The sequence below is a fragment of the Colossoma macropomum genome, unplaced genomic scaffold (genome assembly GCF_904425465.1).
Source record: "Colossoma macropomum unplaced genomic scaffold, Colossoma_macropomum, whole genome shotgun sequence".
NCBI classification, from domain to species: Eukaryota; Metazoa; Chordata; class Actinopteri; order Characiformes; family Serrasalmidae; genus Colossoma; species Colossoma macropomum.
The window spans coordinates 213,554-236,851 of record NW_023495254.1 but is presented as its reverse complement, the minus strand read 5'-3'; the positions used below and the strand labels follow the sequence as shown (position 1 = coordinate 236,851).

The window sequence follows — 23,298 nt, the reverse complement described above, 5'->3', positions numbered from 1 at the left end:
TACCCAGAATGCCCTCTTAACCACAGCCACAACCCCCACCTATACTCCCTCTCCCACCCTGCAGTCACAGTCACCACTTCCTTTGTTGCACGAAGCCTAAAGAAGTGGGCTCTGTTCTCTGAGACTGCTTTGTAGCTGTCACATTAGGGCTGCAACAGTTACCAAGGTGAACAACGATGAATGTGACAAGACTTTACGTGGATTTCCAAATGGATGATCCATACAGACATTCTGACAGACTGGAATACACTACAGGAAGTGTAGGGGGCCATATGACTTCTATTGTTTCATTTATAATTTATTTTATAATTCTTTATAATGTGAATATGATCCACACAGTCCACAAGATAAATGTTATGTATAGTTTTTCAATGGGTTGTGAACAAATCATAACACACAAAATGCATACAAAATATGTTTCTATAAAGTCAGTGTTTTAAGCTTTACAACAAGGAAAAGGAGGACAAATTAAATAATTGGCAAAATAAAGGTGTACTAATGGGCTATTACTATGCAGTTTAGTTCTGACGGCCCTTTCTAATTGGTTGAGAAGAGCTCTACCCATGGTGTTCTGATAACAGCGTGTTTTTTTCATAACTATTGTATATCTGCCGAACACTGGTTGCTAAGTTACAACTTGCTATACGCTGTAGCTAAAAGTTACATATCTCTGCTGTTGGAAGAAAACCTTGCGTCTCTAACTTTGTCGTTTTTCATTTTTTGACATAATTGGAATATGCCTGTTGCCCTTTACATTGTGTGTAAATTTCATAAAGAATGGGCCAAAAGAAACGGCTGAAAGTGACTTGGGAAAAAAGTCTGGTTCCATTGACTTACATTAAAAGTAAAGAAGGTTTTTTCCCTTCTCCTGTAAAGTTATCATTTTGGAGATACGAGGTTTTGTTCTGACAACAGCGATATACAAAAACAGAAAATGGATACAGTAGATAGCTTCTGTAAGATAATATTTGACCTATTTGGTCAGGTCAACATCTGATTCTCTGTTATTGATCCAAAGTGAGCTTTTTGATTAGCAGCCGTGACGACGCAACAACCAAACAAGCAGGAGTTAACCAGAAAAAAAAGAATACAATTCAGCGAACAAGATGGGCTGTGAAATGCTTTACAGACTGGCTGGAACAAAAAGTTTTATGGCTCTGTAGCAAAAGAGGGTGATACTTTTTGGCAGAAGGAGTTGCAGAGGGGTCTGCTTTACTACATTATTTAGTACTTTACTTTGCAGAACTGTTGTATAAAAACAATAGAACACGTGAGGTCCTGTGTTATTGTGAATAATACCAAGGCTGTGATGATCTACTGTGCTCACCTTTGGCTTTTGCCTGCGACTGAATCCCAGCCATATTATTCACGATAATACATATACACTTGTTGATTACAGGCTCTCTATAATTGTTTTTACTGTCTTCTTTATGATCCATGCAGTTGTTCACTGCTCTGGAAGTTCTGACCACACTCATCATATACTCAGAAAAGAGTATCATGACCACAGTTACCACGAAAACAAAATGTCATGAAAACATCATCATATAGCTCAGCTCTGTCAAACAGCAGTCGATATGTTCATTGATTTTTAGCAATCATCATTAGTTGCAGCCCTAAATTCTGTCCAGTTCGGTGTGCAGTGTACCCCTTTCCCTCTAGAATTGTGCCCTACCTATATTCACCCTCACATTCCCCAGTGTTAGTGGGGTAGTGTCTCTGTGTGTGGCATGATCACCAACCAGCTGCGTGCAGTTTGTTGACTGATAAGGGGGATTATTGTGAACAGAAATAATTTGTGACCTTGTGCTCCTCCTGTCTACGGTAATTTCTTCCTTTGCTGTGAAAAACCCTTCCAACCCACAAATTACTGTGTTTAACTCAGAAGTGTTAAACACAGGAAGTGCCCTATCACTCGCTCTATCAGCGTTTTTACGACTTGTTTTGTCAGTTGTTCACATGCTTTGGATGCTTTTGTCAGGGGTGCATCAATCAAGAATTTTGATGTGAATTCTGATTCTTTTCAGAGAAATTGGCCAACAGAAGGGATTGTTTTTTGTTTTTGTGTGTGTATATATGCAAAGGTTTTAGGCACCTGAGAAACTGATATTTAAAAAGCTGAACATAATACAGATAGTTATTACAGGAAATATTGATTTTATGCGTGTGCTCCTTTAACCATTTCCAAACCTGTCCTCATGACTGCCCAGTATTAATTATAGTTCTCAATTTATGCTTAATTTGGCTCAAGCAGTTGAAACAAGTAGATTACGTTCTCTGACATCAGGTGTGTTGGTGGTGGATTTGAACAAATCCATGCGATGGCTGGTGAAGGTGAAGTCCAAAAACCAACCTTTTTTTGAAAAAACAAGACATTCTTGTATCTTTTTACCTTATTTTTTTATTTGTATTTAGGGCTGAAACAATTATTTGACTTATTATTTGATTATCAATAATATTGACAAAAAAAATGTCAACAAATATTTTGTTTACGTTTATACTTTCAAAGTGATTTCCAGCCTTAAGGGAGTTAACATTAGTATTAGCCAGCTAATTATGGCTGTTTTCACATCACCAGGCTGAAGTGGCACAAATCCGTTTTTTTGCCCTGATGTGACTCAGATCTGATGTTTTCAGGGCTGTGTGGACACACAAATCTGATCTTTTCAAATCTGACCTGAGCCACTTTCATATGTGGTCCTAGATCGGATACGTATCCGATTCGTGGCCATGCAACCTTAACTTGACGCTCAGATCGGAATTCGTGTTTTTTTTCACTGTGCGTGCGCCATCATTCAGCGTTACCATGGCAACAGCGCCAGATGGAAGTTGAAGCCTGTAAACGGTGGAAAAGCAACACATCTCACCTTTTTCTCCTTCGTCTCGCTCTAATAATGAAGCTGAGAGCTGATCAGAGTTAATTATCTTCTCAGCGAAGCTCGTTCTGCTCGTTAGTTTGTGCTGATGACTCACGTGATTCATTCACGTGACGTTACTGAGTAGGATGTGTTCATGCGGGTCATTTCAGGACGCCGGTTCGTTCACATTAATGACAGATTTGAATCACATACCTAAACAAGTGTGAACCAACTTGTCAGAAAGATCGGATTTGAGCGAAAAAACGGATTTGAGAAATGAGGCTTGTAATGTGAACGTAGACTATATATAACTGATTATTTAGCTTAAAATACATCTAATTTTGTAAACACATGAAAAAATTATACCTGCTCGTCATGGAAAACTGTTCACACAGAGTTCTTCTAATGAAATAGCAGCTTAAATTACGCTGCGCTCTGAAGAGCTAAAGACTGAATCTATTTACTACATCATTTATTTTTATCTTTTTCATTATTAACTGTAGGTCAAACAAAGCACTGTGTTTTTCCCATGGTGGTAGTTTTGCTTGTTTAACAATAACTCAGTTTGTTAGAACATCGGCAAACATTTTATTGATACAGCTCTTCACATTTAGAGGCCATATCTAAGCCGATTAATCATTATTAGTTGATTAATTCACACGAATAATTAACTATCAAAATATTATGGGATTTTTTGCATCCCTGTTTGTATTGAAATACTTTTAACAGGTACAAACACATTTACTACTGAGATAAATGGTTGCTTTTTGCATAGTACTGTTTGTGTTACTGAAAGTAACAGGCAACATATACAGTAATCTTTGTCTGATCTTTATCTGAAGTGTTTTGCAGGCTAGCTGAATGCACTGATATACATCATGCGAGTTGGAGGGTTATGTGGGCGACAGACTCACATAATTTACACGCCCTCTTCACACGCTTAAAATATTTTACAACTGATATTTTTGACATAATCTTGCAGCAGCATTTGAATGCAGCACGTGTTCCACTGGCTCACATTATTGATGTCACAGAACAACACAGGTCGGCTCAAATAAAAAAAATTGGCTAACTGTTTGTCGACTGTATCAGACGTTAATCTGACTGATTCCAATCGTGCACCCCTAGCTTTCGTCGGTAGTTTCACTCTTGTGACTGCTCACATCTGCTCTGCAGGTAAACTGTCAGATATGAAGTCCACCTGGTCCCCGGGTCCCATCTCCCACACCCAGGCCTCCCTGTCCCACGAGCTCTGGAAGGTTCCTCAGGGTCCGCGGAACACCACGGCCCCCACACGGCCCCCGCCAGGTCTCACCAACACCAAGCCCTCCTCCACCTGGGGAGGAAATAGCCTGGGCCTGGTGCCTGGCTGGAGCAGCTCATACTCCTCAGGTACTAAGCTGTATAATACTGTATAATGTAAACATGATCAACGCAAGTTAGTCAGACAGCTAACAGAAGCGTGGATCGCCAATAAGAATGTAGTTGAATTGCCAGTCACAGTGTAACTGAGGTGCTGATATCCAATCAGAGTGTAACAGAAGTGCTAATATCCAATCAGAGTGTTACTGAACCTTGATAACCATAGTGTAACCAAGAGTACTGATAGCCAATCACAAGGTAACTGAAGTGTGAATGTCCAGTCAGTGTAACTGAAGTGCAGAAAGCCAGTTAGAGCTTAATAAGTCAGAGTTCTAGGAACTTGTGGCTGTGGTAGAGAACAGTACATGTGAGTCTGTGTGTACCTCTGTGGGCGGAGTTTCAGAGGCTGAAACTAGAGCACCCCAGGATGAAACACCTTACACCCTTTAGTTAAGTGTTAAAGCCACTGAAAACAACAACGGTTGGAAATATGGGTGTGGGCACCTCTTCACCAACTGAGGGAAGTACATCAGTAGCATAATTAGTAATTAGTATTGCTCAGGCTGTCTGTGTCTGGCTTTCTCATGCTGCCCTCAATTTGGCGAGGAGAAGTACACTATTGGTTGGCCTTCCTGTCTGAAGCTCTGTGGTCAGCCACACAGACAATGTAACAAAAAACAGTTGTTCATTATTAGTTCAGCAAAAGAAAAGCAGATGAACTGCTGAGAAGTTTTTGTCTAGGTAGCAATTTGTTATTTTGCTAGCTTTCAAGTATTGACTTAATTATGGCCTTACTAATTTTGCAGCCTTAGGGTGTGTTTATACTTGAAGTTCGGTTCCCAAAGCAGAAGATAATACCCTGTTTGACATTGAACCAAAATATGAACCTTGTTGAAGTATGCAGATAGAATGCAGTAGATTTGGTGACAATAATGTGTGATAATACCCACTGAACTTTCGTTGAGCTCAGGGGTTTTATGTATGTTTATGTGTGTATGGTTTGTGATACTCTACTAATAGTAAGCCATGAGAAGCAGTGCGTTGTAGTGGTTCTAACACAACGTGAAGCAGGAAGAAATCACTGTACGACAGCCTTGACTTGTTTTTATTAAACAGCAAAAACGTGATGAATTAGTAATGTATTTGATGCGTGCAGTGGTATGTGTGTCATTCATTTTAGAATGGCTTCAAACATGCCTCAGCCTTAACTCAATAACTGAAATTATCCAGATTACAGTTACCAATTTAGAGTTCATGATGAGATGAGGAAACACATGTACAGTTTAGGCAGTCAAATGATGTTTTGTTGATTTTCTTAGTGAAAATAATTGAACACATCCTCTACAGAGAACACACTTCTGTGCATTTTAATGTACAATTACTGTTCATTTGCTGAATTTAACATATTATAATTATAGTATGAAATGTAAGATGCGGCCTGTGCAAAAGTTAGGGAATTATGTAACTTCTGCATTAAAACTGTATGTGGATGGAAACCTAGCTACTGTCTGGTTAAGCCAGGCTTATAAAGTCTTAACAGATTTCCAAAAACATGGAGAATTTCACATTTAACGGTGTTCGTTTTAAAGGTACTACATGGAGTACGGACAGCTCCACTAGGACCAGTAGCTGGCTGGTACTGCGGAACCTCACACCACAGGTACAGCAGCACAGAACAGACTCACAGTGCTTTCTGGAAAGAAAAAGTCTAATTTTATCCGCTTTAAACGTGCTTTTGTGTGTGCGTGTATCTCCTAGATTGATGGTTCTACACTGCGGACGCTGTGTATGCAGCACGGCCCCCTCATTACATTCCACCTCAACCTGACGCAGGGAAACGCTGTGGTGCGCTACAGCTCCAAGGACGAGGCTGCCAAAGCCCAGAAATCCCTGCACATGTATGTCTCACCTTCCTTATTCTTATCCAGCAGATGTTTGATCGATAGAACTTTATAAATCAACAAAGGGTGTTATGACCTGCCTGATTTCACCTTCCTGTGTTGCAGGTGTGTGCTGGGCAACACCACTATCCTTGCGGAATTTGCTGGAGAGGAGGAGGTGAACCGTTTCTTTGCACAGGGTCAGTCCCTCACGCCCACCACCAGCTGGCAGGCCAACCCGGGCACCAATCAGACGCGGCTGGGGGGCGGAGCGGCTGGCACCTCGCACCCCATTGGCCACTGGAACAGTAGCAGTCTGGGAGGAGGAGGAGGAGGAGGAGGGGGCGCTGGGGGAGGAGCCGGGAGCGGGGCCAAGGCGGGCAGCGAGCTGCTGTGGGGCGGAGTCCAGCAGTACTCCAGCCTGTGGGGGCCGCCCAGCTCGGAGGATGGCCGAGTGGTGGGCAGCCCGACGCCAATCAACACGCTGCTTCCTGGAGACCTGCTGAGTGGAGAGTCCATGTAGAGACAGGCCAATCCTCGAGGAGGAGAGATACGGAGTTTATTGAAAATAAAAAAACAGGAAATTTAAAGAAAGACTTGAAGAAAACAAACAAACAAAAAAAAAGATCCACACAGGAGCAAAAACCAAGCAAATCAAATCGTGGCGATAATCAGCATCAGTGGAACTGTGAACCAAGAGACAGGAGGTTGAGGCAACACTTAAAAAGCGTAAAAGGCTGCTGACCTTCTTCCTCTTCTCCTCCTTATTTTACATCATTTCATTTGTGTTATTTTTTTCTGTATGGTTACAGTATTCTGTGTAAGACTTTTGGAGAAGAGAGAAGTACCCAGTTGCTATAAACAAAAGGAAAGAGAACCTTTACTAGACTTTCTCTGATAAACTGAAAGTGTATTTTACTACAAAACGAGACAAGCTGCCATTTTTGAGAGTCCCCTGGCACTAGCCCTGCTCCCGAGCAAACAGTGTACAAGCCCCTCCCCCAAAGAAACGCATCATTCCGATTGGCCCTTTTCCCTTTAGATTGGATCCATTGCTTTTTATTCGTCTGTTTGAACAGCACTAAACTTTTAGCCTTAACTGCTTACCAGCCCCCTCTACCACAGTCGCTCTGGGCTTACTCTGGGGATTGCACTTTTGTACTTATTTTTGAGCCAGCGGAGACGAGAGGAAAGTTACACGTTTGACCTCACACGCACTCGCCCTCTCCTCCAGGCCCGTCCGTCCGCGAAGTTATCTAAGGATCGGACCCGCGGCCGGTGCTTCAGAACAGGCTGAGGGAACAGTTGCCCGGCATATGTGTGCCATATTATTAACCACTGTCTTCAGAACACTTCAACATGCACCGCGCAGAACCAGATGGTTACATTTCCTTTACTCCTCTATCAGCTCCATGAATGACCTCAAACTTTGGAACCTGGAAAAAAAAAAGGAGGAGAAGCCCTAGTTCATGATTGTCTGACGTGCAATATGCCACAGACTCTTCCGTCCATCTTTACGCAGTGCTTATTAATGCTGGTGAAGTTTTATTTTTTAAGTTTGGGTGGGGTTGGGACAAAAAACAAAAAAAAACTTTTCTCCTCCCACATCGCAAGAGCGGGACTTTAAAAAAAGGAGGAGGAGCTTTTTTTTGTGTTGTGTGTGTGAGCCCTTAGTGAAATCGTCACTAGCACTTCCTCAAAACACACACATGCGCAAACAAGCGGAGTGACTACAGGGGGACACGGGCTTCAAACCAAATAATAGGTGTTTATCGTAACCCAGTAGACAAGGTGCATTTTATGTTGTATTTGGTACAAAAGAGTAGAACAAAGAGACTGGTTTAAAGAACGAAAGAAAGTGTGGTTTATCATAGCACTTAGCAAGAGCGTCAGGCTTTGACCTTCTTCAATGCCAACAAAATTACACATGGAGAGACGAAACTGAAAAAAAAGCAATGAAAAAAAGCAATCTACGGCTTCTCCATGCTGTTTTTTTAAACTCTAAATGGTTTTCTTTTTTTTTATTATTATTATTTTATTTGTCCCTCCATAGTCTACAGACTTGGATGGATCTTTATAAATGGTAGCAAATGAAGGGTAGTTTGAAGAAGAAGAAAAAAAACAAAAAAAAGCAAGACTGATACTAAAGCATTCATTTTGAGATATTATTATATATCAAAGTAAATATCACTGTTACAGTAACTCCAAAATGTTTAGCCTTTTGTCTGGAGACGCTAGACGTGTCGTCTCGTCAATGTCGTGACGGATCCTGCGGGGCCTGAAACCCCGCCTTCCTGGATGAAAAATGGCCACTGAGTGCCTATCTGCTGTGCGCTAGAGCTTATAGCGCAGCTACTTCATTAAAAAAAAAAAAAAAAAAAGAAAGAAAGAAAAAACTGAACTGAACTGGCCCTTCAGTACTACTGCGCCAGCACCCGACCTCCAACTCCACTCTCTAAAAACTTTCTTCTCATGCAAAGATCACTTTAGCTGGAAGTGGTGGACAAGACCTTATTATTATTTTCAGTCATTGGTTGTTTTTATTTTACTGGAATTGCCAGTGTTGTTATTTTTGTCAACATTGCTGTTGCTGTTATTGTTGATGATGATATTTTGCGCTTTTTTGTGTGTATATGTGTGTCCATGCAGTGGTCTTTAACGGTAGCTGCTCTCACCAGCCCCTTTCACTGCACATATGCAGGAACACTCGTAAGAGTGAGAGTAAGAGACGCTTACATTTTGCAACCGTTCCCGGTCAGCCGGTCATGCTGATCTCGAACGATCTAGAGTCCGATCTAGAATGAAGTTTTATGATGGGTTTGGGTTTTTTTTTTTGTTGTTTTTTTTTAATGGTTCTCTTATAGATGGACTGAGATTTAGGGGCAAACCCTACTGGAACGAGGAACTGGGTGGAGATCTCAGCCTGCCTTCTTCTTTTTCTCCTCATCCTCCATCTCACCCTCTTCACATTGACCTCCCCTCTGTCCTTCACGTTCTCGCGCTGTCCTGCAAGGCTACACTCTCCCTGGTGCTGAAGACGAAGCGCGACTGTAATTTCCACGCCGCCTCTCAACGTAACAGTAATAAAAGCAAATGATAAACGGAGACGCCGCTCTCTTCTTCTATGCAAAGACTGACCGAGAGGCGCATGGTCACAGCCATCGAAATACGAACCCCACCACTCTCTTCTCGTCCTCTTAGATGTCCACTTTTCCTCTCTGAGCAGGCAGCTTCCTGTTTACGTGAGTCCATTAATCATCAGGCCCTTATCGTTTACGCTCTTACACTGTCTGTACACGCAGTCTCAGGGCAGGCTCACAGAAATCCCACCTTAGTTCGTCTTCAGGAGGATGCCAGATGTCTCTTATCGCTTTAATTTAATCTCATGGTCGCCTCCACCACATAATCAGATGTCCATGGAACCTTGGCTCCGTATATTTGTTGTACATTTGGAGATGGAGAGGTAGAATGCAGGCTGAAATCAAGAAATCGAGAAGGACAGGTAGCACCTTGTCCCAGGTAACAAAAAGAAAGACCTGGACGGACTGCTGAGAACTAAAACAGGGATTATTCCAGAATGCTTTGGTGCACTGTAGATGGTTCACATCGGGTACATCATCTTTTAAACCAAAAAGGAAAAAAAAAGTTTTTTTTTCTTTTTAAATCTGTTACTTTTCATATGAACCTGTAGTACACTCTTCAATCTTTGGCTGAAGTGCTTCTCTCTGCAAGCCTTTTTTTTAACGCCCCAAAGCAGCAGTCGGCAGGACGAATGCTGAACTGATGGTATTCAATTCTGTCCAGGGGCGAAATATTTTCACAGATGTGGGCCCAGGTGGGGCCCCTCTGCTTCAGGAGGACGAGGGTTGCTGCATGTCAGTTGGTACCAAGTCTTAAAATTGGCAAAAACGCCCTGAAGACTTCTGAAGCTTTGTGTTTTTCGTCAGACTCGAGTGACACTAGTAACAATCACTATTGCCTGTTTGTTTGTTTTTGGGTTTTCTATTTTCTTCCAACTGCCTTGCTTTAAAGCTGTACTCGAAGCCACCAGACTGTCAAAGGAACATCCTACTGTGGGGTCGACTGACGAATCCCCATGAACACCAAGCTGCTGCATGATCCAGAAAGCCTCTCCGTCTGTTTGCAGCTCGCCAACAAGCATCCAGCCACCACTACGGACAAACTGGATTATTCTAAAGCACCCAACTCGCCAACCTGAGCGTAGAATACGAGCGATCAATCACAGGACTTGTTTTGGGGGGTGTGCCGGGGGGGGTGTGGGATCCAATCTTTTCTCCAAGGTCCTGGGTAGAATATGCACACGCTGGTTGATATACATGCACATTTGTAAGCCTATGTATGTATATAACTGGTTTTATCTCTACACTTAATTTCCCTTAACGTACGCTCCCAGGCCTAAATCAGCCTCCCCCCCCTTACGTCTTTCTGTACGTACCCAGATACAAAAAAAAAAAGTATAAACATATCAATTAGACAAAATGAAAGAAATACAAATACTTGAATCAAAAGAAGCGCCAATAATGTAATGTGAAACTTTTTGTAATCTTTTTTGTCATTCATACACTTCCAAGCTTTTTTGATAACGGTTCAAAACGAGCTAAAAAAAAGGAAAAAAAAAAATAACGCAAGATGACATCTATTGTGTGTGGGTGTTTGCACAAGACTGTGTGTACTGTATGAAGAGTGAATGTGCTCAAAGGTTCAAACGTGTGTGTGGTTACAGCGGGTTTGATCCCAACTTTTGGTTAAATTCAGTAATTTTTTTCTTTTTTTTTTGCATTTATTTTTAGTTTTTTCGCTAGTCAGTAGTCAGAAATATATTCGGACGTGTATTGTTGTCGTTATTAGCTTCTAGCGTTGCACTGAGTGTCTGCCTCCCCTCTTTCAGCTAATCGTACAACATGAAATAAAGTACTGAGGGACGAGGTGACAATTCATGTGTTAATGTTTACTCAAGGACTTATTGAGGAAAAAATGTGTTTTTTTAAATATCTGTAATGATTATCTACCTTGTAGTGGCTTTTATTGTGGAATATTCCATAACAAAAATGGATTATTATGAGTATTGCACCATTTTTTCCAGATTATAACAAAAAAAAACGCAAAGGTAAAAAAAATTAAAAATGGACAAAAAATATATATGTAAAAAAATGTGGCCATAGATTGGTTTAGAGGGACTTGTAACTCCATCTAGAGACCTAGTTTGTTACAAGGCTCAGTTCAGAGGTGCCTACCTTTTGCTTTTTTCTGTATCTTTTTTTTTGTTTTTTGCAAGGCCACCAACAGTTTACAAGCATTTCATTTTTTCCGAAGAAGGAAGAGGAAATTACTGTGGGAATGTCAGGAAAAAACAAATAAAAAAACAACAAAAAATGACAAAAATTAAAAAAAAAAAACGAAGGACATACTTCCATCACGAATAACAAACACTTTACAGAATGAAGATTATTGTGCTACTTGCAGAACTCTGGGATCGATCAGTGTTGTCATATTAATTTTTTTTTTTTAATTTCTATGTTGTCAAATGTTGATTTCATGGACTATTGAAGCCTGTATGTTTTTTCCTTTGTGAAAAAAGATATAATTGCTCACTATCTTGCACACACGTGAAAAAGTGGATCATGTCTCAGGAAGGCAAGGGTTCCAGAGTACCAACTCCACGCCATTTTAAATGTTCATTTTTATGAGGAGAAAAAAAAAAGGATTAAGAAAATTAAGCACTGAAGGTTATGGATTTCAGAAGAAAAAAAAAAACCTTGTTTCTAAATCCGTAGCAGTTACATATTTACCAAATAATGGACTCTAAATGAACTTTAAAAAATGGAGTGCTTTATATATAAATCTATATATTAAAATTGCTTTACATTTTAAATAATGATCGATTGTTCAAGACAGTGAAATAACATACGAGTGCTGTATGTTTTAATCTTTATTGTATTTTCTTAACATGAGGTCCCTTCCTGTTGAAATCAGGAGCATTGTGCATTACAATTTCTTTCCTTTCTGTCATTCTCTCTCGTGGCGGGTATTACTTAAAGGGGATTTTTTAAAATTTCTGCGTAATTCAGACTTGAGACGTGAACAGAGTCATTCAGCGTGGTCTGATGTGAAGTGGTTCACTGAAGAGAAACTTGCTGACTCTGATTTCTGATATTTGTGTGTAATAGCCATATTGTTTATTATAGAATATCACCAGTGAACCTACACGTGTCTTCTGAGTTATTATGTGATGTTGTTGATGGTCAATCTGGGGAAAAAGGTCTCTGGGGACTATTTTGCCTCACAACGCCCTACATGTACCCCTCTACCATGAATGAATGGAACTACATTTAAGCCCAAAGCCTTTTCAAAACCGTCGTGAAACAACGTCTCAGGCATCAGGCAGCGTTTCCATTTAAAAACTTTCTATGAGGCATTAAACTCTTCAGACGTCTGGTTCCTATCACCACCACTGTGAAAACTGACTCTAGTTTCTGCATAACGAAGCATTTCACATCAAACCACTCTGAACGACTTTGTTTACATCTCAACCATTTAATTAGGCAGAACTTTTGGAACTTTGGTGGAATTCCCCTTTAAGGAAAAATGTATAAAAGCATTTCTTTCTACATCGATTTGAAGGATTGAAAGATAGCTGGTTTATAAGGATCATGATCTATGCACAAGTCGGGTGTTGGGGTATTAAAGACCCCTGTAGCCCATCTCTCATGGGGTTTGTTTGGGGATTCTGTGTCCTTCCATTGTTACGTAACTCCTCCCCCCACCTGTCCCGCCCAAACGTATTCCTATCTGCATTTCTTATTAACCTTATATTACAGTACTTCGCCATGCTGTGTATTCCTAAACCAATGAGCGTCTCATTCTAAAGCACTGTGGGTTTTTGTAGCCCGTGACAAGGGTGTCTGTGTTTATCTCTTTCTTTCTCTTTCTGTTTGTGTGTGTGTGTGTGTGTGTGTGTGTGTGTGTGTGTGTGTGTGTGTGTGTGTGTGTGTGTGTTCATTAGGGTCCGGGTGGGGTAGAGGGACAGGGTTGCTTTTTGCCTTTTGATTTAAAATATTAAGGAAAAATGTCTGTACTGAGATTTTAATATGTCAGTGGCTTTTAAATGTTTTTTCTCTCTATTTCTCTTTCCTCATAGAATGTGATTGTTGATGACATGCACCGAAAAATGTTTCATGAAACGATGGAGCTTCTTTCAAACTATTAATAAATTGCATTTTTTCTTGGCTGTAAGATGTGGATTATATTTTGCTACAAATACAGAACTGCAGATATTTAAATGCTTTGAAGACACTGTCAGAAAGTATCACCATCATCTCCAAAAACAAAGAGTTATGCAATTATCTATCTATCTATCTATCTATCTATCTATCTATCTATCTATCTATCTATCTCTACATATATCTATATATGCTGTCAGAACAAAACCTTGTATCTCTAAAATGGTGACTTTACTTTCAATGGAAACAGACCTTTTTCCAGTCAGTCTGGATTGTTTCTTTTAGTCCATTCATCATGAAATTTATAAACAATGTAAAGGGCAACAGGCTTTTTTAAAATTCTGTCAAAAATGGAGATACAAGGTTTTGTTCCAACTAAAATATATATAGTTGGAACATATGCAAACAGTGACAATTTTACATAGTTTTTATTATATAATAATTATATTATTTTACTATTCTGCACCACAAAGCTATATACATACATACATTTATATATATATACATCGCTGTCCAAAAAAAAGTATCTCCAAAATAGTAGCTTTACAGGAAGAGGCAAAAACACTCTTACCTCTCAATGTAAGCCCATGTAAAGAGATTTTATTCCAAGTGATTTTAGAGCTTTTCTGTTGGTCCCTTCACGAAATTTTCACACGATGTAAAGGACGGCTGGTGTAAATTGACAAAAATGTAGATTCATGTTTTTCATTGGACAGTGACAATATATATATTGTGTATGTGTGTAAACAAAAACAACAAACAAAAAAGTTCTTTGGATGTTAATGGACCAACATTTTTCTATTGCTCAATCATGAAATTTCAACACAATGTAAAAAATGTCAGCTCCAATTTCCAAACACAGTTAAAAAAAAAAAAAACAGAAATGACAAAAACTGACATACAAGGTTTTGTTCTGACAGCACCAGTAAACACATACACTTACTTTACAACAGTTAAATGCACAGTATTTGGAAGAGGAGTGGAAAATGATTAGTTTAATCAGTCACTGAACAGGAGTATTGCTGATAATACTGTGCAGGAGAGAATATTAAGGGTCAGTTTCCAAAAAAAAGATGAAGCCTGGTTCTGGACTGCAAAGCATTCTAAATGGAGATTCTCCATGTCCCGTACGTCCATGTCCATCTAGGCTTAATCTCTGACCACAAACCCCACCCTGCCTGTCAGAAAGGGATCAAGTTGCACTGATCTATCTCAACAGCTAATGCTGGACTAATCTCCTGCATGTTTGCAGCCTTCCTAGGAACTGCATAGTGACACTCGGGTCGTTCCGCTTTCTGAGGAGCAGCGTACACTGGATCGTTGGCAGGTAGGTACGTCTGAGCCAGGCGGGGGTTTAAAGGCTTGTTTGCAGTCATTTCCTCGTAAATCGGAGCTGCGGTTCTAGGTTCAGTGTGAGCTTTGAGTTTTCTCTGAAAAGACAAGAAACAAGCATTGATTTTATTTCAGTTTAGGATTATTTTGTACTGTAAGCTGCAGTGACGCTGTTATATCCAGCACATTCATACACTATATGTCCAAAAGTCTGTTCATTCAGTGTTTCTTCTCAAATGAAGGAGGGAGTTTGTCCTCCTTGGCTGCAGTTACAGTTTCTGGGAAGGTGTTACAGTCGATGTTGGAACATTGCGGTGTGGATTTGATTGCATTCAGCCACAAGGGCATTCATGAGGTTAGGTACTGATGTTGGCTGACCATTTCGGGATCATAAATTATCCCAAAGGTATTGAAGCTCCATTTCTCCAGAGAACACAGTTCCACTGCTTCACAGCCCAGTGCTGGGGGGGCTTTATACCTCAGTATGGCAACTTTCGGGTCATGTGTGGCTGCTCCAGAGCATCACATGCTATTGGTCAACACTTTTCTATGAAGATTATACAAGCTGTGTGTGCGTAATTGAACTCTGCACCTTAAACCTTTGGACATGTAGTGTAAAAGCAGTGCACGAAGTAAATAAAGGAGCAAAACTTGACCAAGTTTAACACTAAGAGCATCAAGATATCAGTGTCAGCAGCATCATAGCCTGTTAGCTTCTGTGTTAAAACTAAAGAAGCAAACTTCAGACACCAAAAAGGTCTTGGCTGATCCAAGAGATGGTTGAGAGCTTCTTACATAACGTGCAGCAGAAAGGCTTAACAGTGTGAAGAGGAGGAGGCCCACTGCAACAGAGATGGCGTAGATCAGCGAGGAGTGGCCGACACACGAGCAGCCTGCTTCTGTATGTGGAAAGACATCATCAGGAAGAAGCCCCAGAACATTTAAAGCAATATTTGGTCAACTACACACTTGAAAAAGATGGTTCTTCAAGGGTTCTTTAGTAAAGGCAATGGTTCTACTTAGAACCATTTCATGCTTAAATGGTTCTCTGCATGATGAAATGTCTTCAGATTGATGGTTCTATATAGAGCCTTTTGGAAAATGGATCTATGGTTTCATAATGTCAAGTCTGTAACAATAAAAGGACCGTTTCTGGTGCTACATAGAACCATATACAATTCTCCATCAGCCTGAAGAACCATTTAAGCAAGAAATAGTTCTACTTGGATTTCATGGCTCTAAACAGCACCCTGACTAAAGAACCCTTTAAGAATCATCTTTTTTTTTTTAAGTGTACATTTTCAAAAATGTAGATATTCAACAGCATTTGGTTCATTGAAGGTTTTCTATCTGCACATTACGTTGCCGTTTTATTCTGTATGTATTTCAAATGACTTCATAAGTTTTGGATAAGACATTCATAACTTTTAAACAGTTGCAGCCCATCGAAACTACTATAAAAGCCACAACGAAGCATCCACTCCATTCACCCACCTTTAACTTTCACAAGCAGGACGATTTCTGTGTGGACGAGCATCTTTTCTGGATCTGCTGCCGTTGTGAACTCGCACACATACAGGCCTGTATCTTTACTCCTCAAGTCCAACAGAGTGACGTTTATTACACTCAAACTTGGTTGTTTAGAGATTTTGACACGTCCCTTGAACTCTGGCTTAATGTCTTGGTGCTCAGATATGGACAACAACAGATCCTTTTCCCCAGGCTGAGCAGATTTTCGGTACAGATGGAATCCAGTTGGCGGAGCCTTTCCTTGCTGTGGCTCACAGGAGATGTCCACCGATTCTTCTTGTATGCCTTGAACATACAGAACTTCCCTAGATGCTAAAAATATCAAACATATAAAAGTGATCATCAGTGAAGAATAAGCCATACCTGACTTACAAAGAAACAATAAAGCACTGAGGATAATGTAGTTGTTCACTTATAACCAATGGCCCTGAAGAAATACTCTGATTTTGAACACATTAAAAATCTAACTACTAATTAAAAATCCTGAGAGTCTAAATCACACATTTGCCTCAAACCATGTCAGGTTGTTTAGTAATCTCAAACATAATTGCTTGTGTGACTTCTGACACTTCTATCTATACAAATAGACAAAAGTACTTTTAAAATGTAGTCTTCAAGGTGGCTGCTGCTGTTTTTGGACTATGGGTGGATCTGAAAACTCGCCTCATTGATTCCTCTGTCCTCTGTTCTCCATCCCAAAACCCAGAAATCAACTAAAATTCCAGTGATTTTTCAAAATGTCTGCAAAACTTAGTTGAGATGTAGTCATGCAAAGTGGTTTAATGTACAGACAGTGGTGGTTAAAGGATCCAAGTCTTGCGATGTCCACCACACTGCCATTCTTTACTATTCAAAACATCCAATCAACCTAGTCTTTTAGGTTTTCATATGTAATACAGATAATGGTAAAACTATGGTAATCTTTAAAAAATAAATAACTAAAACTGGGGTAAAATCAAACAATAGACTCTTTTTATTGAATGATTTCAGTTAATAGGATGTCACTGTGAAAGGATAATGAAGTTAATTAAATAGTTGCTGGATTTTATTTAAGCATGCCTATGTGAAAGGTCATTATTTAAGGTCATCATTATGTTTTTAATATCTGCAGACATTTATGTCCTGTGATGAAACAGGTTATGTAAGTGATGAGTGGGAGGAGGACACATCATTTGGTAAACCATCCATTCCCGTCCTCCAGTCCTCAGAGGAAGGAGCTAATGACGCAAATAGAAATGCAAGCAGAGGAAACGAAATGCACAATTAAAGATATGAGATGCCGCCTATGTGACACTTTTGTCCAAGTGAATTGTGAAGGCTGCGGCTGTAGCTCAGGGGCCTTGCATAGCATGGCCTTGGCTATGTACCACTTAAGCCCACCTTACCTCAAAAAAATAAAACAACAGAAATAACTTTGTATATGATGACTTAATATATATAGAAATTACATTGTGTTTTTAGACTGCAATGATGAGTTTTTGAGCATTTGTTTTAAGTAACAGCTCAGACTGTACAGACATTTGTCTCATTGGTCCCACAAAATTCTTTAAAATGATGTCAAGGATGAAGTTCTCATGGTGAATTTATCATGTCAGTTCCTCAGCATTCACTCAGCATATTCAATCTCAAGGTTTTAAAAAAATCAGCTCAAACTCACAGTAACCAAGATGTTTGTTTATAAGACAAGCAATATATACATATATATGTATATACATGTATATATGTATATATATGTGTGTGTGTGCGTGTGAATGAAAGGAAATTCTGTTGATTTACGTATACCTGTTGCCCTTTACATTGTGTGTGAATTTCATGATAAACCAACCAAAGGTAACAGCCCAAAATGACCTGGAAAAAACTCTGGTTCCACTGACCAACATTAAAAGTATGTTTTTTCCTTCTCCTGTAAAGTTACCATTTTGGAGATACGAGGTTTTATCCGACAACACACACACATATATATATATATTTCACCGATCAGGCATTGTCCATTTTATCAGCTCCACTTACTATATAGGTGCACTTTGTAGTTCTACAGTTACAGACTGTAGTCCATCTGTTTCTCTGCATACTTAGTTAGCCCCCTTTTACCCGGTTCTTCAGTGGTCAGGACCCCATGGACCCTCACAGAGCAGGTACTATTTGGGTGGTGGATAATTCTTAGCACTGCAGTAACACTGACGTAGTGGTGCTGTGTTAGTGTGTGTGCTGGTACAAGTGGATCAGACACAGCAGTGCTGCTGGAGTATATATATATATATATGCTATAAATATTTTCATCAGATTTTGTTTCTTACTGTAAGAGCTGTAGGAGGCAACTTTTCATCATCGTAAACTAATCACTGTCATTAACTAGCAAACTTACTTTTGCTTACTGCAAATAATCTAGAAATCAAGCTTCTCCAATAGCAGGAGAAGCTAAAAAGTGCTGTTGAGAACTCAGCTTCTAGTAAGTATATTTCAACCTTTGGTCAGTATTCTGTATTAACTGTATTTTAAAGTCATGCCTTTATTTGCTTTCAACTGTATTCGTCACAACACTTTACACCAGAATACATTTTAAAGCATTCTTAACCCATTTATGACAAACAAATGCAGCATCTGGCTGACTGATAAAACAGGTTTCTAAAAAGAGGTGAATCATTTAATACTGCTACTCCAAACAACTTCAAAAAATTTATTTGCAGAAAATTCACATACCCATTGTTTGCTCCAGTAAAATCCAAATGAGAAGGTGGAGAGCTCTCATGGTGCCCTGAAGGGTCTAAACGAGCCCAAAAACTTCAACACAGGCAGGGCAGAGACTTCACTGTGGGCAGGAAAGCAGGCTATACTTTTCGTTTTAGCAGAAGCGTTACACCACGTATCAAAGCACAGGAAGTTCTGGTAAAACTCCAAAGAGTGATCAAGAAGTCACGCAAAATGTTTATATAATGTTGAAGAAAGATAAAATGAAAACAGTCAAAGAAAAAAAGAATACAATATACGTTCTTTACTGTGCACTTTATTTTAAATTTGTGAAGAAAAATATAAACTTTCTTTGTGGCGCCCTCTACTGGCAGTATGTTCACACTGGACAAAGTTTATTTCGTTCCTCTTTTTAATTTTGAAACTAAATTTAATGGAATAAAGAGATCAAAACGCTCCAATTTCTTACAAAACCTGTTCAAATGGAAACATTTTGAAAACATCTGAGCACCTACACCTGCTTTTTAACATTCATACTGCAAACAGGCAACACAATGTTGGGAAAAACACTGGATACAGTTGTTCTGTACACTGTAATTTCAACAAAGTGGGAAATCAGGTGAAGTGAATGAGTAAGATTCATACTACATTGTTCTTGAGTGACAGGAATCAATCAAATGTAGCATCAGATTAATTTCAAAAGGTGGGTCATTAAGCATTTGTTCACTGGCTTGGCAGCATCACTGTGGGTGTGAACTGGAGAAATCAGAATAACAGATCAATGATGAATGGGGTAGAGGCGGCTTATAATGCGTGCTGCTGCAAATGGGCAACAGTTGAACTGTACACGTATAGACGAGTGACAAATTAAAGGAGAAACCTTAATAAATGAGTGCAGATGCTTCCAGACAGATGTTCTGCATGACAATCAGTTAACATCCTATGAAGCTCTGTGGCATGTATGAAATGTTGAGTACATCCAGTTGACCTTTCATTTTATGTTAGGATGGCAAGAGGAAGAAGTGATTTTAAAAGAGGGATTATTATTGGTGCATGGTTGGCAGGTGCTTCAGTCACAAAGACTGCTCAACTGGCCAGCATTTCAATAGGAACTTCAGTAAGGGACTTTGCATTTTGATCTATGAGAAAGTCATCAGTTAACAGGTTGGAAATTGTGGCACACATTGAGTGAGCGCAGTGCTCCTGCAGTCACACGATATGTAGGAGGAACTGTTCCTCCTGTGACTGAGAATGTCAATGGAGATCGTGATCAGATGGTGTCAGTAAGAAGGGTCCATCCACCAAACAGAGAAATAGTCAGGCTGCAGCACATAAACCTCTCCTTACAAAGACTAATGGCCATGTGAGAGTTCAGTGGTGCGGAAACCACAGACACAGGTCTGTCGAGATGTGGGAAACAGTGATATGGTCAGATGAACTGATCCTTCACCATATTCTCCACAAGTATGCAGCATACACCAAGAAAATGGAACAGGCCTGAATGCTTGACCCCTACAGTGAGTGGGTCTGTTGGCTCTGTTATACTGTATTGGACATTTAGCTGGAATGGATTGGGTCCCCTTGCACTCCTAGAAGGATGACACCATCCTCAGGGCACAAAGGGTCACTGAATGCTTTGATGAGTATGCAGATCTTATACTGTGATCTTCACAGTCACCTAGCTTCTGGTGGTTCGCTGTGGCCCAACACCTCACAAAGACACTTTATTATTTTTTTCCCTTTAATTTGTCACTCGTCCGTATACAGTGGACCTATTAGGTAAGTGGAGCTCAAAGTAGCCAGTGAGAGGAAGTACAAGGCAAGGATCTCTAATCAATGGGCAGCCAGTGTAGACATCATATAACAACAAAAACAGCACAAACGACATTTTAATTATTACATACAGACTCAAAATACACATCGGCTGTGTTTACTGAATAAAAAAAAAGAAGGAAAAAAAAACAAACAAACCTACAGTGGAGCACTGTAACCCAAATGTACTGCAAGAAAGAAACTTAATTGATATAAAATAATTCACAGGCTACATTTAATCTTGGAAAAGAGGTGATAAGCTTACATACTGAGAAAACGAAGCTTTTGAACATTTTAATGTTTATTAAATAAAAGGTGACAATTACGTGTGAATGCATGTCTGTATGTATCCACATTTAAAGTCCCAGGGAACACAGTGTAAAATGTTTAAAAAGTTTGACACTCAAATTTAGTGCCGTGTAATACATCCAGCAAACCTAAATAAATAAATAAAATAAATACATAAACAGAAATATAAAACAGAAATACAATAAAAAATGGCTTAAACACTGTTGATCAGACCTATGTGAGAACTGTCTGGGCACAGTCCTAGTTTTCCGATGAGCACCCATGATTGACAGCCGTTAGACCACCGCTCCCAGCCTGCTACGACAGTGAATCAAAACTAAACATGAATGAAATGGGCTGTGCATATCACTGTTGTCGGATAAAACCTTGTATCTCCAAAATGGTAACTTTACTTTACAGGAGAAGGGAAAAACATACTGTACCTTTAATGTAAGTCACTGGAACCTGAGTTTTTTCCAAGTCATTTTTGGTCATTTCTTTTGGTTCATTCATCATGAAATGTACACACAATGTAAAGGCCAACAGGCATTTTCAAATTATGTGAAAAACTGAAAAACGACAAAAACGGAGATACAAAGTTTTGTTCCGACAGCAGCGATATGCAGTTCACACTCTAGTTTCAACCCTGAGTCCATGATTCAATAAAAACATTATCCAGCTTTAACATGGCGATGTCCTAAAAAAGGTAAAGTTCTTGTTCATTTTTCTGGAAGTGATTCCAGGGAGCGCTGCCATGGCCAGCTGAACAAACAACCAGATGGAGAGGCAACAGGCAGATGATCTAGGATGCTACTTTAGCTTTCACTTGGTTGTTAGCTTTCACACTGCAAGTTTTTCTGGCTCAAACACAAAAAGACTGTAGGAGAACAGTTTTGAAAAAGCTTTGCAAACAGGACAACATATCAGCTTTGTGATTGCTAGGAATACTGCTTATGTACGTGTGACTGGAAGATCAGGGCTGCCTGGTTTTAGAATTGTGTTGAAATACATCAGCCATTTAGTAGACATTGGAAAGAACATACTTGCATGTATATAATGCACCCACAAGAGCAATACTAACCTACTTAAAGAAAACAGACTTAAGTTCCCTGGGGCTTTAAAAGCTTTTGAAGTAGTAGAGTATTTTTTACATTAAAATGCAATTTTATCCACACAAACATCCAAATTCCTGTACTTACCACTGCACTCAGGTGGGCTAAATGAACTGTTAAAACCTGATATTATGCAAATCACTCGTCAAATAAACTTCCAATAATATTAAAGTTTATGGCAACCTAGATCAACAATGTTTGAAAGTTTTGATGTATTAAAAAATAAAAAAGGAGAGAGAGTACAGATAAAGGTATGAAGTACACATTTAGGAGAACATGAGGCTGGTTGTCACAGCACTACTATCTCGTATTTCCAGGTGGAGCTGTCTAGCAATACTAAGAGTGAAATGTCATATTTTGAGGGCAGAGGGTCATATAGCTTCTCTTTAACCGCAGGACATTCAACCAGAGGTCAGTTTCTCTTTCGTTAAATCAAAGTCATGGATTGTTTTATGCTAATAATGAGAGGGTTGTGAAAGCACCATAAAAATTATCTTGGTCACTAAAAGGAGGACAAAAATGCAGTATCAGTGCACTGTTTGCGCCCTGACCTCAAGTATGAGGGTCACTAGCATGCCCTTCACCAGTAGTGGAGAAGTAGCTTTATAGCAGGGGTGTCCAATCTTATCCACACTGTTAGAAATAAAGGTTCTGTGCAGGTACATTTTTCGTTCATCAAGGTACAAACAATGTAAATGTTCCCTCAAAGGTACAAGTTTTTTTAAGGTCAAACTGTGAACCTTAAATAAGTTTTTCCAGGTGAAAAGTACATTTTTGTATCTTTTCATAATCTAATGTTTTAAAACAGAACAATAAAATAAAAGCCTGGAGACGAGACGGGGTGTGTGGAGTCAGTACAACTTAGAAAATATCATTTCAATGGATTATGGTTCAATTATGTTCCCTGACTAAAGGTACCGAGATGTACCCTTGAGGGTCCCACCCCAGTGACAAGAGGGGCACTGCCCCAGTTTACTACCTTTATTTCTGGGAGTGCACAAAGGGCCGGTGTGGCTGCAGGTTTTCACTCAAAACAAGCTGAAGCTCACCTGATTCCACTTGTTTAATCAGTTGGTTTCAGTCTTCAAACAGCTGATCAGGTGACCTCCTGCTTTGCTGGAATGAAAACCGGCAGTCACACCAGCCCTCTGTGGATAAGATTGGACACCCCTGTTTTATAGGGTTAGCTGTCACA

General features: G+C 39.7%; 2 protein-coding genes across 3 annotated transcripts in view; one reads left to right on the top strand and one right to left on the bottom strand.

The window, feature by feature from the left end:
- tnrc6c1 (trinucleotide repeat containing adaptor 6C1) overlaps nucleotides 1-11,822 on the top strand; it is a 95,523-nt gene extending 83,701 nt beyond the window's left edge. The window contains exons 19-22 of one of the 2 annotated variants that reach the window (XM_036561522.1): nucleotides 4,035-4,250; nucleotides 5,810-5,880; nucleotides 5,979-6,118; nucleotides 6,227-11,822. In XM_036561522.1, the coding sequence (XP_036417415.1) occupies nucleotides 4,035-4,250; nucleotides 5,810-5,880; nucleotides 5,979-6,118; nucleotides 6,227-6,623 (824 nt within the window). In that variant the 3' untranslated portion in view covers nucleotides 6,624-11,822. The remainder of the gene's footprint in view (nucleotides 1-4,034; nucleotides 4,251-5,809; nucleotides 5,881-5,978; nucleotides 6,119-6,226) is intronic. The other variant, XM_036561523.1, reaches the window with a different exon arrangement.
- Nucleotides 11,823-14,061: 2,239 nt separating this feature from the next.
- Nucleotides 14,062-22,830, bottom strand: LOC118801263. Its single transcript, XM_036561479.1, has 4 exons — nucleotides 18,904-22,830; nucleotides 16,168-16,515; nucleotides 15,469-15,572; nucleotides 14,062-14,771 (listed from the first exon to the last, which is right to left on the bottom strand). The coding sequence occupies exons 1-4, from the start codon at nucleotides 18,950-18,952 to the stop codon at nucleotides 14,523-14,525; spliced, it is 750 nt and encodes a 249-aa protein (XP_036417372.1). The 5' UTR covers nucleotides 18,953-22,830; the 3' UTR covers nucleotides 14,062-14,522.
- Nucleotides 22,831-23,298: the final 468 nt, after the last annotated feature.

Bases quoted from the DNA above. Each gene is read 5' to 3' on its own strand.
- LOC118801263 (XM_036561479.1), bottom strand. From the start codon at position 18,952: ATGAGAGCTCTCCACCTTCTCATTTGGATTTTACTGGAGCAAACAATG. The intron at 16,516-18,903 runs GTATGTGAATTT...TGATATTTTTAG, and splicing joins TTTACTGGAGCAAACAATGG to CATCTAGGGAAGTTCTGTAT. The intron at 15,573-16,167 runs GTGGGTGAATGG...TTCCACATACAG, and splicing joins CCTGCTTGTGAAAGTTAAAG to AAGCAGGCTGCTCGTGTGTC.